Source organism: Schistocerca serialis, chromosome 2 (genome assembly GCF_023864345.2).
Source record: "Schistocerca serialis cubense isolate TAMUIC-IGC-003099 chromosome 2, iqSchSeri2.2, whole genome shotgun sequence".
NCBI classification, from domain to species: domain Eukaryota; kingdom Metazoa; phylum Arthropoda; class Insecta; order Orthoptera; family Acrididae; genus Schistocerca; species Schistocerca serialis.
The window spans coordinates 654,948,998-654,967,680 of record NC_064639.1 but is presented as its reverse complement, the minus strand read 5'-3'; the positions used below and the strand labels follow the sequence as shown (position 1 = coordinate 654,967,680).

The following is an 18,683-nucleotide window of genomic DNA, read 5'->3' as shown; positions in this document are numbered from 1 at the left end:
CTGTAAATCCAGAATATGAGAATATGGATATGTGCTTGATAATGTAAAGTAGAAATGATTTCTGGTTGAACAAGAAACATTATAAAGTTACTGAGAGAGCCCAAAGATACTATGGCTTAAAAGCAAGACAACAATTTAACTGAGCTGGGAGGACTGTAAGGAAAGGGATTCAAATGCAAAATATATCCGGGAAAGTCATTAAAAGCTAAAAATACTTAATTTCATATTTAAAATCTATTAAAGACTGAAGATGAACGTAGTTTTACTACTTTACTTATTATTCTGCCACAGAGAGGAAAAATAGATTCTGAATTTCATTTTGTAAATTTCTGGAGAGAGTGTTCGAAAGTTTATCACTTTGGATTTTATATGGATGTGAAGATGGGTAATTGTTTGCCCCTAATATAAGCTATGATCACTAGATAACAGAAACTTCCAGATTTCGACTTAGATGAGAGGAAACTGGAGATAACCTCAATTTTCCCATATGTTCATTAAACAGGAACTCAATGGAGAAGTCAGGTCATACTATTTATTTACCATGCATCAGATTTTATTTTCTAATAAGAGAGGGGAGACAAGAAGTTAATTTACCACTATTTAAAACACAGATTTATTAACTAGCTTTAAAGGCCTACAATTGGAGAGTACATGACTGTGATGTTTGAATATTGACAGTAGAGGACCTGTGTGATCCTCACAGTGTCAATATTAACTAGAGTGGACACAACTAAGAGGACAGTTAAACATCTATTCACTCATTGTTTTGACAGTGTGGCTGTGTTGGCCTGAAAACTACGGTTTTTTCCCCCCATAGTCACAGACATCATGAAGCTTATGCTTCGCAAATGCAAAGGGTGTCATGGCGCAGCATTTTTTTCTTATATGTGAGCCAGTGTAAACAGAATATTTTATTGTGTTTTCATAATTTTACTGAGTTTCTAGTGACATAAATTTCCAGCATGATCTAGTTGAAATAAGTTATTTGTACAGTGTATGTGTGTTGTGAAGATGTTGTACAGGACTGATAAACAACATGCAGAGTATTAATCAGTGGCATTATTATTCGTAACCTTAAACATCAGTGTCAAAGAGGACTGCAATATACAATTTGTATTTTGTTATATTCGACAGATACTGGATATGACTGTCATGTCCTCTTTCATGCAAATAATAATGCAAACTACACATCTTTACTGAGTCACAAGTTATTTTTGCTAGACAAACACTGAAGAGGCTATTTAAAGTTCTGTATGCTTTTTACAACATAATGTTGTTTGTTTGATACTGCGAAGTTCCTTATATCCTTCTTGCATTAAATTGTACTTACTATAATTACAGTATAAATTACTTTATTGATATTGACTACTGTATCTTTTATTGTAGAGTGACACAGTAAGAGTAATATGGTCACTGCATGAAGAGGCTCCCCAAATGGTGGAAGGAAAGTTAATCAGATTGCAAGGTCACAAAGCCAACAGAGGTACTCGTAGCTTGCATCTCATTGTACCACCAGAGCTGCCACGACCTAATGCACAACAGTGGGATGTCACTCTCAGAGATGTAAGAAATTTTTAGGGGCAACATTTTTCCATAATTTGAAGAAAATGTTTGTTGCTTTCCTTTCTGGTATTTAAATAATTTTGAAAGCATTTTTTCACTAATATTACAAAAAGTTGCATTTATTAACATAGAGTAAAAAATTAGTCTGCATGTCTTCATAATTATTTTTAAAACAGTATTGGCTCCATTAATATGTTTGTATTTAATGCCTAATGGTAGTGATAATATGAAATTGTTTTTCAGTTCATTATACCAGACAACATGGATACCATATACCAGTGCAAGATATTTAAAGCTCCACCAGTCAGAACTAAGCATCATATTATTGGAGTGAGTATGCAGCTGTTTTCAGTGTGTGTCTGCCTTTTTTTTTTTTCTTTCTCTCTCCATTGTACTAAGCAAATAACTGTCTATATTCTTCAGACCCTAGCTGCTGATTATGCCACAATATTTACAACTTTCTGGTGTATTTCTATCTACCTTCTGCCATCCATAGTTACAAGAATATTGTGAGATAATATGCGTTGTATAAGAGTTACATCTTTAAGTCAGAATAGATTAAATTCATTTACAGGGCTATATTATTAAATTTTTTTTTTGCCATTGTCATGGACAGAACTTCACACAACAGATATTCCATGATCCTTTATGGTTATAAGTGGGAGGTATACATATGCTCCAATATTGTCAGATCAAAATACTTGTGGAGTTTTGACACATTGTAGTGGTAAAAATTTCATGAAATCGCATTTTTCCAATGGATTTCTTTCAGTTTGTAGCCAATAAGTCATAGCTAATTCCCACAGCTGGGTACTCTACTATCATTGTTTCATCTATGTGGGAAAACCAAAATCTGCAAATTATTGTTATAGGTAATGTTGATGAAAACATGTTTATGACACTACACAACATAATCACATTGATACCTCATGCAGACAATTTTTGCTTGGCCATCAGTTACATAAACTTCCAAAATAAGTTTTAATTCTTTTTTGAATGTCCATCCCAGTACTTCTGAATCTGACATTTCTTCCAAAATCATGGGGCATCATATTCAACTTTAGTTTATTTATTAGGCAATAAAATTAATTTGCCCTATCTCAGATACTTGGATCCAGTGTATTACTGGTATGTAGAAAGACAAAATAAATGAAATGTTGTATAAGATTTGATTCTACAACAGCCAGTCACTTACAAAGATATCTCCTTCATCTCCCAGTAACTTATTAAAAAATGGTATATATGAAGAAAGCTGTGTATCACCACAGAAATGGACACTCCACTTTTTAGTGGAAATAGATATTTGGAATTTCAGTATCAAAAAACTTAGATATGCATGTGTTTAAACGGCCAGAATAAACCGAGAAATATATGCAATAACCACACACAAATAAAACCATTAGTGTTAATGAGCAATAACACTTAAAACACTTAAAATTGAAAGCTGTGTTATACATGACTGAATTATTTGTAATAACATAAATATTTCAGAATTAGCATTTTCAAAAGCCTTATTACCAGATCTCAAAAATTTTGATTTTACTGTTGTTGTTGCTGCTGCTGCTGCTGCTGTTATCTTCAGTACAAAGACTAGTGACACTTGAACCTGCTTGCTGTAGTCAAACCTTAGGCTACCTCTATTATTTTTACCCCCCAAAACTGACCTCCGTTATCAGATCATCTGGTCTTGATACCTCAGAATGTGGCCTGTCAACCAGTCCTTTTTTTATTCAAATTGTGCAGTCAACTTCTTTTCTTACCAATCCAATTCATACTCTTTATTATGCGTGTTTCACTGCCACGTAACTCTATATTACAGACAAATGCTTTCCGAAAATATTTCTTAACACTTAAATTTAAATTAGGTGTTAAAATACTCTCTCTTTCAGCATTGCTTTTCTTTCTATTGCCAATCTCCCTCTGTACTTCAGCCAATGTTGGTTACACTGCCTGACAAAAAAGTTAAGCATGCAGAAGACATGGTTGGATGTCAATGTAACTTCATACACATACCTGTACACCTCATTGACAGATATGTAAATGATTAGAGTTACAATTATCTGTGACAGATAGTGACCACCACAGAGCATTAGTGTTGTTCATTATTGGTGTTGTTACCAGGCATGTAAGGGTACATAAGTGGGATTAACAGCATCAGATGTTGAATGGCTACAGTAAAGGACATGAATATGCTGCATACTCATTTGAGACAGCATTATCATCAGTGGCAGAGTTTGAAAGGAGTCTCCTTTTTGTGGCTTGTTGAATCATACAATATCCAGATTTGTGGAGTATTCAGAGGTGAGAGTTGATCGATGTTAGACTGCATGGGAAAGTGATGGCAGGTGTACTCATAATCAAGGTTACGGTTGACGATATCTGACCACCACAAGGGAAGATCACCCATTATGCACCAAGTACATTGTATCCCCTTTATTTATGAACCTCCCATCTAAGAACAGTGTTCCCTGCAGCATTCTGTGTCATCCCACCACACTGATCAGAAACTAAGAGCAGCCAGACTATATAATTACTGTTCTATGTGTAGGCTGTGTTAACACAATAATACAAATATCTGGGTTTGGAGTGGTGCTATGACTGGGAAAATGGACTACTGATGATGTTACATTGTGTTCAACGACGAACTGCAGTTTGCACTACACCAGATGATCTTCGTCAGCGAGTATGGTGGTGATTTGATGAGGGAGCATATCCTTCCACTGTTTTAGAGATGCCCAGCAGTGTTAGTCTTGGTTCCACGGTACAGGACCCATCGGCTACATGGCCCGTAGTGATTGAAGGAACTCCTGACAGTAAGTCAGGGACATGCTGCATCTTAATGTGTTACCACTTGTGCAGCCATATCTTGTGCCACTTTCCAACAGTACAGTCCATGTCTGCTCATGGCACAAGCCTCTATGAACTACTTGCATGATGCTGAAGTAGTCTTATGACCAGCAAATGCCCCACATCTGTCCTTGATAGAACGTGTGGGGCCAGCTTGGACATGAACTCCATCTCAGTGCCAGTCTGTATTTTACAGACTATGATGCTACGGACTATAAGATTCACCTTAATTTGTAAACAGTTTTTTAATTAACATTTTTACCATTTTTATTATTCGATTACAAAGCCAGGCTAAAAAACTCTTAGTTTATAAAAGCAAAGTGACTCTTAAAATCCCTGAAAATCATCATCTAGTTTTGGCCACTTTGCCTTCAGTCCTCTATTTGTACATTTAGTCTTCATTTTTTTCAGTTCTTCTTTGCTGGCCCACCAATCACAAATGGTTTTTTCAGTTGGTGGAGGGCCAAAATGCCATTCATCTGCTCTGTTTCCATGTTCTGCTGCATATGCTGTTACGTTCAATTTACAGCTCACACCATACGAATACCTTTTATTTTTTCCTCTACGAAACTACCTGCTAACAGAAATATTGTAATGTTACCAATAACTCAAATCACTTTCAGTTCAAGTTCACTGGTACCGTAGACTGCAGTGAAACATGATAGGCTAGACAGTGGGGGATTTGTGATGACGGAGTGGGAGGCAGGCAGTGTTAGCAACTCATGTTCGTCACATCAGTGCACTGACGCTGCCAGTTGAATTCATTGTTGACAGATATGGATAGGTTTCACATGGCATTGAATATATAGCCATTTTTAACACTAGCAGGAATTTTAAATCAAGCACTGGACATTTTTATATCAGTTTTGACTACAAGACTCACCTGAATTTTGGATGCAATTTTTCGAAGAAAATAGTGTCTCTTATTGTCCATAAATTACGGTATCGACAATATCAATGGTTATGGACCAACTTGCCTCAGTAGAGGATACAATGGCGTTACAACACTGCGTTACTGTGTTACCACCCAAATCCGTGCATGCATCCAGACCAGAGGGGTTGTCACTTCATGCAGACAATGGGCTCATACTGCCAAGTTCTTTGTAAATTTCACTTAATTTTGCAATCACTGAAATAGCATCACCTAACCTCTCAACCCCTGAAATTTCATTTTGTTTCCTCTTCCCCTTCTGTGTGCTTAACTTGTTTTGTCATGCAGTTCATTTTTCTCCCCAAATAGGAAAGCTAATTTATTGTCTCATTTCTTAATCTAATTCTGTCAGAATCACCTGATTTAATCCAACTACACTCCATTAACATTGTTTTACTTTTGTTGCTATTTTTTATAACCTCTTTTTAAGACATTACCCATTTTCTTCAACTGATCTTCCTAGAAGTCTTTTGCTGTCTGATGTAACTTAACTGTTTTTGACAAACAATACATTTTTATTTCTTCTTCTAGAGCTTTAATTCACTTCCCAAATATCTTCTCAGTTTCCTTTACTACTCACTTAATGTACATATTGAATAATATGGGGGATAAAAACATTCTGCAGTACATGTATCTGTTTGAATGTGTCAGTTTTTTTTTGTATTTCTGTCCTTCATTATCTCAAGATATCAAAGGGTATGCATAGTACGTACAGATATATATCCCTCTGATATGCTGTAGCACACAATAAGTGCTAGTATAGGAAACCAAATGCAGATGTAGTTCCCTGGTAAGTAGTTTGCAAGAAATATAAGTTATGGGAAAAGATGCGGGAGTTAATTAAGATTCAGACAGCATCTAAAGTGTGAACAAAAAACTTTAGTGTACTGACTGCATTAATATGTAAACACTTTGTTCTCAAGTAAGAAATATTGTGTGCCTTGAGATTTTTCAAATGTGTCTAACTGATTTACAATTACTGTTTCAGTATGAACCTATTCTGACTCCTGGTACTGAGCATTTGGTGCATCATATGCTTTTATATGAGTGTGGAGTTAAGGCTGGAAATTTGGATGCATATGTCCACCAGAAGGGTGCTCCATGTTATGGACCTGAAATGCCTCGTCCGTGGGAACACTGCCTTACACCAATTGTAACATGGGCAATAGGATCAACAGGTACAGATGGTGTTGATTAAGCTGCAGTAAAACTGTTCATTTTTCTATATTTGTAATTATACTTAACCATGCTAAACCAACTACTACTGATTTGTAATTACATTCCACCAGTAGTAATAAAGCATATCACATTGGAATGTGGCCCACTTTTAAACCATTCTGGAGATTCCCAACTATCAACACCTAGCAGAAAATAACATTCATTCTTCCTGGGCATGCCTTGCTGTGAAGCTGTGAACACCAATGGACAGTGATAAATGTTCTCCTCCAGATCTCGGTGGTCATACTTCAGTGCCAAAGCAGTTTCATTCAGTACTGTCTATACTTTGTATGGCTTGGCAGTGTAGAAAGTGTTTACCTCCTTAGTCCTGTTATGTGCAAGCCAACTGCATCCCCTCCACACTTCCGTCATCCTCTCTGTATGTGCAGAGGTGCCTTCTAACATAATGTGATTTGTGTATCATTGTGGTTTTGATAACAAATTATTGTGATGTCATCGTGAGAAAGACATTACTACAAAGGATGTGACAACACTATGGAGACAGCGTTCCTTTGGGACTATCATTGTTGCATATAAATCAAATACCTTATCTACCCGATTATAAGACAAGGGTTTTTCCCAAATTCATCAACTGAAAAATACAGGGTCAATCTAAATTCGCACATAAAATTGTTGTTGCTAGAGTAAACGTTTTTACATTGTTTAATAGTTTAATATAGGGTCGTCTTACTTTGAAAGATGAAGCCTTGTCTATTGAGGTTTCATAAAAATTTATTTTGAAGATTTCTGAAGGGTAGAGCTTAGCAGACAATACTTCTGTTTGAATAGGCCTGAGTTTTCCTGATACGCAGAAGTGCTTGATATTGTGTCGATCTTGTTTGATCAATCACGTGACATTTGACTCACAGCACTAGTGCAGTGGATGGATATGTAAGAAACTGTGAACTAGGCATTACAACAATCTAATACTCTACTCAAAACATTGACAGTTTTGTGGAACACAGGAGGAAGTAGCATTAAATTCTATCAACTTACAGATTTTGTTGTGTTTGAATAGGTTTGTAGTAGAATTTCTCATACGTGTGTGGCTACTGTATATATACATTTATGCTGCTTTTTAAGTAAAGGTAACATTCAAAGGTGAAAATCTTGTTCTTCAAAAACTGTTACTCAATTCTTATCTCAAATCAGTGTTTTATTTGGTTACGAGAAACTAATGATTTAAGAAGTGTGTTGCAAATGAAAATTCAGTAGCTGTTCACGTATTAGAATAATGAAAGAAAGTGTTACCAGCTTTTAATCAGCTTTAGAACAAAAAGGTGACATTCAGTTGAAACGAAAAAGACTATTAATCCAGAACTAAGTGTCTAAAAAATGAAACGTATCGCATTAAACTGACTGCAGTTGATATTGCAAGAATAGATTATACCAGAAAGACCCATTGTGGAGATAGTACTAACAGACGGCACTAGAGTGTGGGATGAGCAAAAGTTTGAAAATTGGACTGCATCATGATTGTGATCCTTTATTTACATATTAGCTGCTGCTGTTACGTATGACCTGCACCCAAGAAGATATTGTCATACATATTTCACTGTTGCTCAAGCACAGCACCACGGAAAGTTGGTGGAGGAACAGTGACCTAGCTTGGCTGAGAACTGTGATGAGTGTGGGGAGGGGAGTGGTGAGTGGGCAGCAAATTTTGTCATGCAACCAACTGTGGAAATGTATACTGTGTACTTTGGCTTTTTACAAACATGCACCAAGTTTAGACTGCAATCTGCTTGAACCCAAAAATGTATTCTGTGTACTAAGTTTAAACTGCAATTTGCCTGAATCCATTAGTACTTGGAATTGAAATGTCTTTAAAATAGGCCAAATATTCAACAATAGCATACATTCCTTCAGGAGATGCTAAAAGTCTAGACTGGGGACGGTGGCGTACTTGTGTGTTTCATGAAGTAACTTTGTCGATGCCCACTGTAAGGGGTGACACAAATGATAGGGAGTGTGTCAGCTGCTGGCCCTACACCGCCAATGAGAGAGCAGTGGGCAGTTGATATGTTTTGGTAGCAAAGGACATAACATTCTCACTTCAGAGTAGAAGCAAAATTCTCTATGTGGTAAAAAAACTAAATCGTAATATTTTCAAAAGAAATAGCCAAATATTTATGACAATGAAGATATAAGTTTCACAGCTGCCCTGTTAGGATGATGACAATGATGATAGTTAAAAGTAATGGTGCCACAGAGGACAGGCTAAGCAAAAGAGGCAGTGAAGATAAAAATTAATGTAAACAATTTCTTTTTGTTTATATTATTTCTTCTTGTAGTTTCAACCGTAGACATCAAATAAAAGAGATGAGTTTAGGATAGGTGTAATGGTAACTTCTTAGGTAGACAAGTTATTTCAATAAAAGTTTGTAATTTTAATTAGTTAGAATATATTAAAAAATACATTTTTCTCAAGGAGATTATTAAAAAAAAGGGTGTCATCTATATCCAGGATCATCATATACTCAGGTAAATATGGTACATCCATGCAATATTCTGTTGGAGAAGATACCCATTTGAAATGGTTTTCAGTTTAAAATAGTTGACTGGCACACATTTTGTACTTCGACTGATATTCAGCTTCAGCCTCAAGCTATAGGCAAATTCAAGATGACAGAGCATTACACATAAAACAGACAGCAGAAAATAATAATTTTAAAAATGGCCTGCTTAAATTTGAGCCTCAAGTACTTCTAAAGAAAAATATAGCAGGGTTTATCTTTCGATGTATTTGAGTCTGTTAGTTTTATATGAGACTGTTAGTAATTACAAAATTAATTTATTTCTCCACTTATGACTTTTAGTATGAAACTGGACTTGTCAGTTTAATGTACGGAAGAGCTTGGTCATATTTAAAAAGATATAAATACTTAAATATGTGTTTAATGAGGATAGAACAGATGACCAGCTATGACATTGTTTAAGAATCTTTCTGGCATTTACCCTAAATGATGTGGGAAGAGGACATTCACAGTGTCCTGACAATTTTGTCATTAGATGATGATTGTGATATATGTAGAAACGTCATGGTTTTTCAACGTTATCACTTGGTGGCTAACCTGAAAGCTTTTCATCAAGCATGAAGTATTTTCCAAAATCAGTGTTAGTGATGTTTCCTGATTACATGCCTTGTTTTTCTGTTGTTACTTTGTTTCAAAATTACAATTAAACACCTTTATTTTTTTTAGGAGAGCTACTACCACAACATGTTGGTTTGCCACTTTCTGATTCTTCTTATTTTATGCTTGAGGTCCACTATGACAACCCGTCATTCCATACAGGTTAGTATATAAAACAAATAAAACTATAAATTTATCATTTGCTAGTGATGACTTTTACCATTTCAGTTTATTCAGTCACAAGAGTTTGGCTTAACATGTGTAATAGATAAAATTAAATTTTATTCTTCATGGTTTAGATTATAATGAATAACAAATGATGCCTAGAAAGGTTGTAACAAAAAGGTATGGCCATACTTTCAGGAAACATTCCTCACACGTAGAGGAATAAAATGTGTTATATGAACACAAGTCCAGAAATGCCTTATTTCCATGTTAGAGATAATTTTCGATTTTGCTTCGTAATCACATTAATCACTGGAAACACAGAAACAGAACTTACTAGCATTACATGAAAAAAGTTTCTTACATGTATTGTTCCAAATACTGTCTCAATTACATTATGTTAGTTTGTAGATTGAGTTGTAATTCTTAGATGCACTACCAAGTTTATTGTTCCAATGGAACATGTGACTCCTTTCATTGTGTGAAGTGTAAACATGTGTTGTGGCATCAGAGGAAATTCCATTGTGGGCCTTACTTCATCCCAGGGGAATTAAATGGAAACCAATATGCACTTTCTTATTAGCATTCCACCTCTTCTTCTAGAAGAAGTACCACTGGATAAGATATGGTGTATGTAGTTCCTACATGATTGTTGCTCCCCTCACTCTTCCAGTGTTGTACCACAAATATCAAATGAAAAGTTTCCTGGCCATTGGATAGGAAGGAATGGTGCACTACAGTGGCTAACCATGTCCCCTAATTAGACTCCTCGTGATTTCCTTCTGTGGGGAGTACTGAAAGATGTAGTCTATCATGAAGCCCCCACAGTACCAGATGATATGTGCTGTTGTTTTGCTACAGCATGCTGTGGTATATCATCTAAAGTACTTTCATCTATCTCCCGAATGGCGAATGCTAATGTGCTTTGCAGATAATTGTAAACAATTTGAGCAAATGCTTAAGTAAAGTGTGAAACTACAATTCATTAAAAAAAGTATTAATTTTGTGGATGCCCTGTTGTCAGTCATTCTGTTTAAGATGTTTAGTTTATTTAAAGTGTATTCCATCTAATTACAATGTTTGTTGTATCTATAGATGCATTTTTGACAGCAGGTGTTTTACCTTTAAGAAGCCTTCAGGCAAAGACACGTCAGGTATTATTGTTATTGTTATTATTATTATTATTATTATTATTATTATTATTATTATTATTATTATTATTATTTTCAAATCTATGAAAGTGATTACTGTAGTTTCTATTTTTCTGTGAATAGGACTGTTTATCATTGTGAATGTTTCTGTTTGGGCTTTGACAAGTAAGTAGTGACGGGGAGGGTTAAATGGAAAACTGCCTGACAAAACTGTAGTTGTTTCCACAGAAACCTGGAAATGTACATACATTTGAAACAATTTTCAGAAGCCCCATCTGATACACAAGAAGCTAGCATATGTCATAGTTCCACATAAAAAAATTGTGGCTGACCCTGTCTCTGTGTCATAAAGGAGATGAGTTTTTATCTTAGTAGCAAAGTCATCTCTTGCTGCATGTGTTTCAGCATACTATCAATTGTGGAAGACCTCATTTTAGTGTTTGGAACCATTTAAGAAATAAAAGGGGTATCGTATCTTACATAACTCACCTTGTATATCTTAATATTTTGGTACAACAAAGAAAACAATCAATTATTGACAAAATTATTTAATTTGATGGATTAAAAAATCTACTTACCAAGTGGTGGCAGAAGACACACATAAAAGACTGTTGTAATGGGTAAGTTTTTGGAGCCAGTGGTTCCTTCTTCTGCCAGAAGGGTTGAAGGGGAAGGAAGAAGGGTGAAGGAAAAGAAAAGGTGAAGGGAGAAAAGTATTTTCGTAGAAATGCTGTTAGCCATGGATAGGAAAAGTAATAATACATTTTCATTCCTGAGTTACTTTAACATAACCTTTGCAGCAATAACCTTTTTGGAACAGTACTCTCTTTAATCTTTCAGCAGAATTTGTCTTATTGTGTCCTGCTGTTGGTATGAACTCGTTTATTCCCCTCTTCTATGTATCATTAATTGTACTTCTGCCAAACATTCTGACCATGGCAGCTCGTTAGTATACATTTTTGGTGTTCACAAATGTTTACATTAAAATTGGGATGGAAGTGTGAAATATCATATGCAGTATAACAGTTATGATTTGAACAATTTTATACAACTGCAGCTACTTAAAATAATAATAATAATAATAATAATAATAATAATAATAGTCAAGGGCAAACACACTAAACACGAAGATTACATATTGGATAACCACATCGACTGCATAGAAGCGATGGAAAAAACAGATGCCTATAAATACCTAGGATACAGACAAAAAATAGGAATAGATAATACAAATATTAAAGAAGAACTAAAAGAAAAATATAGACAAAGACTAACAAAAATACTGAAAACAGAATTGACAGCAAGAAACAAGACAAAAGCTATAAATACTTATGCTATACCAGTATTGACCTACTCATTTGGAGTAGTGAAATGGAGTGACACAGACCTAGAAGCACTCAATACACTTACACGATCACAATGCCACAAATATAGAATACATCACATACATTCAGCAACAGAAAGAGTCACATTAAGCAGAAAGGAAGGTGGAAGGGGATTTATAGATATAAAAAACCTACATTATGGACAGGTAGACAATTTAAGAAAATTCTTTCTAGAACGAGCAGAAACTAGCAAAATACACAAAGCAATCACTCATATAAATACATCAGCTACACCATTGCGATTTCATAACCACTTCTACAACCCTTTAGATCGCATAACATCAACAGATACAAAGAAAGTAAATTGGAAAAAGAAAACACTACACGGCAAGCACCCGTATCATCTAACACAGCCACACATAGATCAAGACGCATCCAACACATGGCTAAGAAACGGCAATATATACAGTGAGACGGAAGGATTCATGATCGCAATACAGGATCAAACAATAAATACCAGATATTACAGCAAGCATATTATTAAAGATCCCAATACCACAACAGATAAATGCAGACTTTGCAAACAACAAATAGAAACAGTAGATCACATCACAAGCGGATGTACAATACTAGCAAATACAGAATACCCCAGAAGACATGACAATGTAGCAAAAATAATACATCAACAACTTGCCATAAAACATAAACTAATAAAACAACACGTTCCCACATACAAGTACACACCACAAAATGTACTGGAGAATGATGAATACAAATTATACTGGAACAGAACGATTATAACAGATAAAACAACACCACATAACAAACCTGACATCATACTCACCAATAAAAAGAAGAAATTAACACAACTAATTGAAATATCCATACCCAACACAACAAATATACAGAAGAAAACAGGAGAAAAAATTGAAAAATACATCCAACTGGCTGAGGAAGTCAAGGACATGTGGCATCAGGATAAAGTCGACATTATCCCAATTATACTATCAACTACAGGAGTCATACCTCACAATATTCACCAGTACATCAATGCAATACAACTACATCCAAACATATATATACAACTACAAAAATCTGTAATTATTGATACATGTTCAATTACCCGAAAGTTCCTAAATGCAATATAACATATACCATACAGTTACAAGGAAGTCACGCTTGACCAAGGTCCGCGTCACGTTCCATTTTTAACCAGACTTAAGTCTGAGAAAAAAAGTCAATAATAATAATAATAGTGTAACTTCTCTGACAAAAGAAAGAATTGGTTTTGTGGAGTTTTGTTGTTTTGTACACAGTAAAGTACAGTTTAGGGCAAGAATGACATAATGTGAAGCTTTTGCTACTCTGTCTCATCAGCCAAATATTAACATTGTATTGCTAAAGTATTATCTCTCACCAAGTCTCATTTTATGAGGCAGGAAAATAACATAATTTCCCCTTATGAAATATCCTGTCCTTCCCTCTAGTCCACATAAAAGTTAACGTTAACACATGTTACGCTGCACTGTAGGTACACCTTAAATAGAGGAAGCTATACTGCAGCATGATTAACACTGCACATTTATAAAGAAAAGCCATTCATCTATTTTTAAATTGTGCAAATGTTGCGATCATACTATGATTGAAGTATTTAGTATCATTCCAATCTCTCTCTCAACTGCAAGCATTGCCAGTGCCAAGAGCCTATTCTCCATAATTGTATTTCAAAGAAAGGTTTTTATCCTTTTCATTGTTGAGAAACAATATATAATAAAATCCACAAGTTAAATATACTATAACACATTCAGAAATCCACAAAATAGATGTTGGTTTTTCCATCTATGATGTACACTGATGTCTGATCTAATTTTATGATATAATGAGTGAATTGGTGTACCTGAGGAATGTGCTATCATCTAGTGGCATTTATGCCAAGCAAACGGGGATATACGTCTTGCGAACTGTGCACATAGTTTATCAAATCCGTATATATTTGACCCATAAGGCAATTACATTATGCCAGTAGCGCATGCGCAAAAGTGCCTTAAAACATGCACAACTGAAGGTGTGCTTGCGATCCTGATGCCAAGTTTCATGTAGTCTAGAGGAGTAACTGTGCAGCACAGCATGGTAGATTTAAGTGCCGTATATTTCAGATTACTGCATCTACGTTACGTTTAACAACATTCAGAGAAAAATAATGAATAAATCTGCAAATGTCCGAAGTTAGGGTGTTCACATGCTCTTGTGCTCTTGCACAGCAGCTGCCACTGCATTTTAGCAAGGGCACAGTGATTAGCTTCCTCCTGTGAGATGACCCATACAGGTCATATAAAAGGTATGCGACATGATATGAAGCAAATACTAGTTGTTACGGATAGAACAGAATCATTTGCTTATTCAGTGTGCAAAGAGTGATGAAACCTTCTGATTTAAGTGACTTCGACAAAGAGGTATTGGTTTGGACCAGTAGATGTAAAAGAGTGCCCAGATAAAGTGCTATTTATTTAATACCAATGCTCAGAAATTCCTATTGATAGTGCACAAATGATGGTGGGACCATTAAAGGACACACCCATCATCCAAGAATACACATGTTGGAGGCATGCCTGCTCTATAAGACTGAATAGATGGCACTGTATGGTGAGACTGACACTGGAGTACAGTTCTGTGAAAGCTCAAAGTATTTTAGAATGGGCAATTCAGTGCATGTTATTGCAAAAGTAACAGTGCAACATAATGGCCTGTATATGTATTGTCACAGATTTAGACACATCATCAACTATATTCACAGAAACATTATGATTGAATCATGGACAGTGGAAATGATTCACACTTTCTGTTCCCTCTTGCCATTAGTGGTCAAGCTACTCTACCTTACAAGGAGATGGTTGTTCAGTATCTTTACAGCCTAATGATCACAACATTTTTCCTAGAATGACCTGTTACTGTTACAAAAAACAGCATGAAAGTTGTGGCCTATGTTGGTATTATTACTGATTGCTTGCATTGATTATAGGCACTTCCCCATATACAAAGGGATTTGTAACTTGTGCTTAGCCATGGGCATTCATATAACATATACTTTTGGTCTCATATCGAAGACGTGTCATAACTGTGCTGAAGGTGCATACATGCCCTTAGGCTTATAGTATTAATGTGGTGGTTGACCAGTGACTGAACATTTTTCTTATTTGTTTCTATGTGTAATTTGACATTTTGGAAAAAAAGAAATACACCACAAAGTTAATTGCAATCACTGGTTCTGAACTGCAGGTCGTGACAGTTCTGGAGTTCGTGTTTTCCACACTGACCAGTTACGCCATTATGATGGTGGAATTCTTGTAAGTGGTATTACAATAACACCACTTCATGTTATACCACCTGGACAGCCAGCGTATAGAACAGCTGGTTACTGCAGTGGAGCATGCACCAACAAGGTGAGTACACATGTGCACCTGTCTACATAATTTTCGGTTGAGAAGATGCTTCTTGTCTTACCGTTCACAATTTGAAAATATCATTGCACTGTTTCTGTTCATACCCATTCACAAGACATTTGATATTAAAAGAACAAATGACTTTCCTCAGTGAATAATTGTTTAAAATGTTGGTGCCACCGTAACTCGTTTTTTTTAGCAGTGAATCTCCAGAAAGGTTTGAAGCATTTTGCATTGATGTTTGACATATGATGTCTGGAGAATAAGATAATAACCAATGAGATTCCACAAAAAATAAATAATGAATAAACTGGTATTGCTCACCTGACTGGCGGTTCATCATTGACATGCCTGATAATAAAGTTTAACCCTTAGCTTTTCATTTATGTCAGTTAATTATTCTCATTCAGAGCTCAGTAATAATCTTGTATAAACACAGTAAACATGATTTGGTTAACTTAACACTCATTTGTGCTGCTAAAAAACATTAAAATTGTATGTATAGTATGAGAATGCAGTGGAACTTCGATTTTATGTTCTGCGATATTACGTTTTTCACGGTTCTACTCCATAAATTCATAGCCCCTGTGAAAGAGCCAAATAAGATCAATGCTAAAAATTCCCTGATTTTACATTTCTTCCTAGTACGGTTTACCTCAATTCTAAGTTGTTACTCGATGTCTCGCTTGACTTTGTTGCATTTTCTTGCTATTGATATTTGATGTGACTGAACAAGTTATAAGTGGCACAAAAGACAGATGGTTCATGCCATGGGTGATGGCAGAGTTAAGGGAATATTTTAGGCCATTGTGGAGAGGGGATGTGTGAGAGAGGATCCATGACTGTTGTTGCCAACACAACTTGCAACAATTAGCTTCACTGCGCAGTTGTGATAAAACTACTGCTAGGTTGCAGTGGTAATGGAAAAAACAAGACAGTTGACATGAAGTTTTCCAGACTGAGCCAATATGTGATGAAGGGGCCCAGCCACCACATTTTCTTGTGCCACTTGTAACTCAGTCTCATCTTTTTGTATGTATTTTCAATGTACCATGTTCAGCAACAATATCAATTGTCAACCTTTTAAATTCAAACATCGAGCCTAAAAGATACTCAAGGAAACGTCACCTATTTCCGGCTAGTGAACTCTTATTGGCTGGCGACTTGTTAGCCAGCCAGCAAACCACTCTAACGCATGTAAAATGAGCTCGTCTACTGGATGTGTGGAGAGGGAGAGAGGCTCTTCAGTGACGGGAGTGGAGGTAGAGGTGAAAGCATTTTGTGAAATGCTGGAAATGTACTTTTCATGTAGATGATGTGCTGTGACAGAGATGTCACACAAAAATAGAACTAGGGTTTTGCAGTAGCACATTTCAAATAAAGCCTTTCATTTTCAAATCTGACATGATATAGTTGCAACTACTACATACATTACTCTTGTATATACTTTGCACCGCACACACCATGCACTGTAAATCGTGAAGATTGGCGACATTGATAGAGGGCATGAAGCAGAACTGTAGTACTTGAGCTTTCTTTCATATTTATGTTTTACACAGTGTACAGAAATTCACTGAGCCAACTTCTAATAAGCTTGTAATGTCATCCGGGGAAGTAAACTCATTTTTTCACATCTCGTTCTCTTATGAAGCCTAAAATAACACTTTAGCATTGGTGAGCATATGAAGTATGGCGTGTAAGGAAAGCTTGAAACAAAAACAGCAATGTTGACAAAGTGTGTCATTAAGATGATGTCCGCAGTTGTGCTTATGGTTTAACCTGTTAGCTGCTGTGATGTTTTTGGTTTAATACAACATGTTCATCAATTTTTGCTTTTTCCTGGGTGAGCGCAAAGGATGATCTCTAAAAAATACTTGTTTTGAACATATAATTTGTGGTTGTGGCATATCGGAAAACAGCACTATTGCCTTGTACCCAGACATCAATTTGAATTTTTTGATGAGCTTTTGCTTGCTGTTACACATCTATGATTTTTTAAGACTGATGAAGTCCATACCACAAATTATTCTATAAACATTGTATTGTACATTTAATTTCCTTCACTTAGACAAATCTTATACAAAGTATTGAAGGGTATTGCGATTTTCATCATATATGCCAGTTACATGGATTTTTGCTAATATTTTGAGGGGTTTTAACTTTTCCCTTGATTCAGCATTTTCCTCAGTTTTGCATTTTTTAAAGTCTGGACTGCACAAAAATGTAAAACAGGTGTTTTACTGTATTTCAGAAATTTTTTTTAGAGAAATAAGTATGATCATAACTGAAATACAGCAAAGAAAAATGGACACTTTTGCATGTTGATGAAAACTTTCCCATCTGGTATAGAAATGTATAAATGCTCATTGTCAGTAAACCATGGTAGGATTATAATGCCATTACCTTTAAGAATGACTGACGAGTTTAGAAATTCCAGGTGGCTTTTCTTCTGAAACAGAGGTGAAATGTTATTTCCTCTAAGTTCCATTCATTGACCACTGAAAAGATTATACAGGAAGAGTTGAGCTTCAGAGGGCACATGTTGCCTTTCATATTTAAAAAAAAGTAGAAAAGGCTTTCAGTTTTTAAACCTAACAATATCATACAATACATTTTAAAGAAAAAAATAACATCATTGCCTTTTTGTATGAAGATTTTGTTAAATTAAATGCTGAAAATTGCAAATGTTACATAGAATGGGGAAAAAAGACCATCTATTCTGAAATGACGGAACACACAAGTGGGTGCTATGAAAACTTTGCTGCCAATTTTAGGCAATAAACTACAGCATATCAAGTTGGTGTGGATGTAAAGTATGTTCAGAGTGGGATTTCATCGTGAGCCTGCGGAATTGAAAGGCTCTGATACAAATTAGCCTTTCAACAAAGTTTCAAGGAAAGATTATGTTT

At 35.5% G+C, this 18,683-nt stretch overlaps 1 protein-coding gene across 2 annotated transcripts in view; it reads left to right on the top strand.

Annotated features, from left to right (window-relative positions):
• The window catches only part of LOC126457738 (MOXD1 homolog 1-like), a 175,655-nt gene that overhangs the window by 120,488 nt on the left and 36,484 nt on the right, over positions 1-18,683 (top strand). For both annotated transcript variants that reach the window (XM_050094283.1, XM_050094284.1), the window contains exons 3-7: positions 1,387-1,563; positions 1,807-1,893; positions 6,330-6,519; positions 9,763-9,855; positions 15,611-15,774. In XM_050094283.1, coding sequence (XP_049950240.1) covers positions 1,387-1,563; positions 1,807-1,893; positions 6,330-6,519; positions 9,763-9,855; positions 15,611-15,774 — 711 coding nt within the window. The remainder of the gene's footprint in view (positions 1-1,386; positions 1,564-1,806; positions 1,894-6,329; positions 6,520-9,762; positions 9,856-15,610; positions 15,775-18,683) is intronic.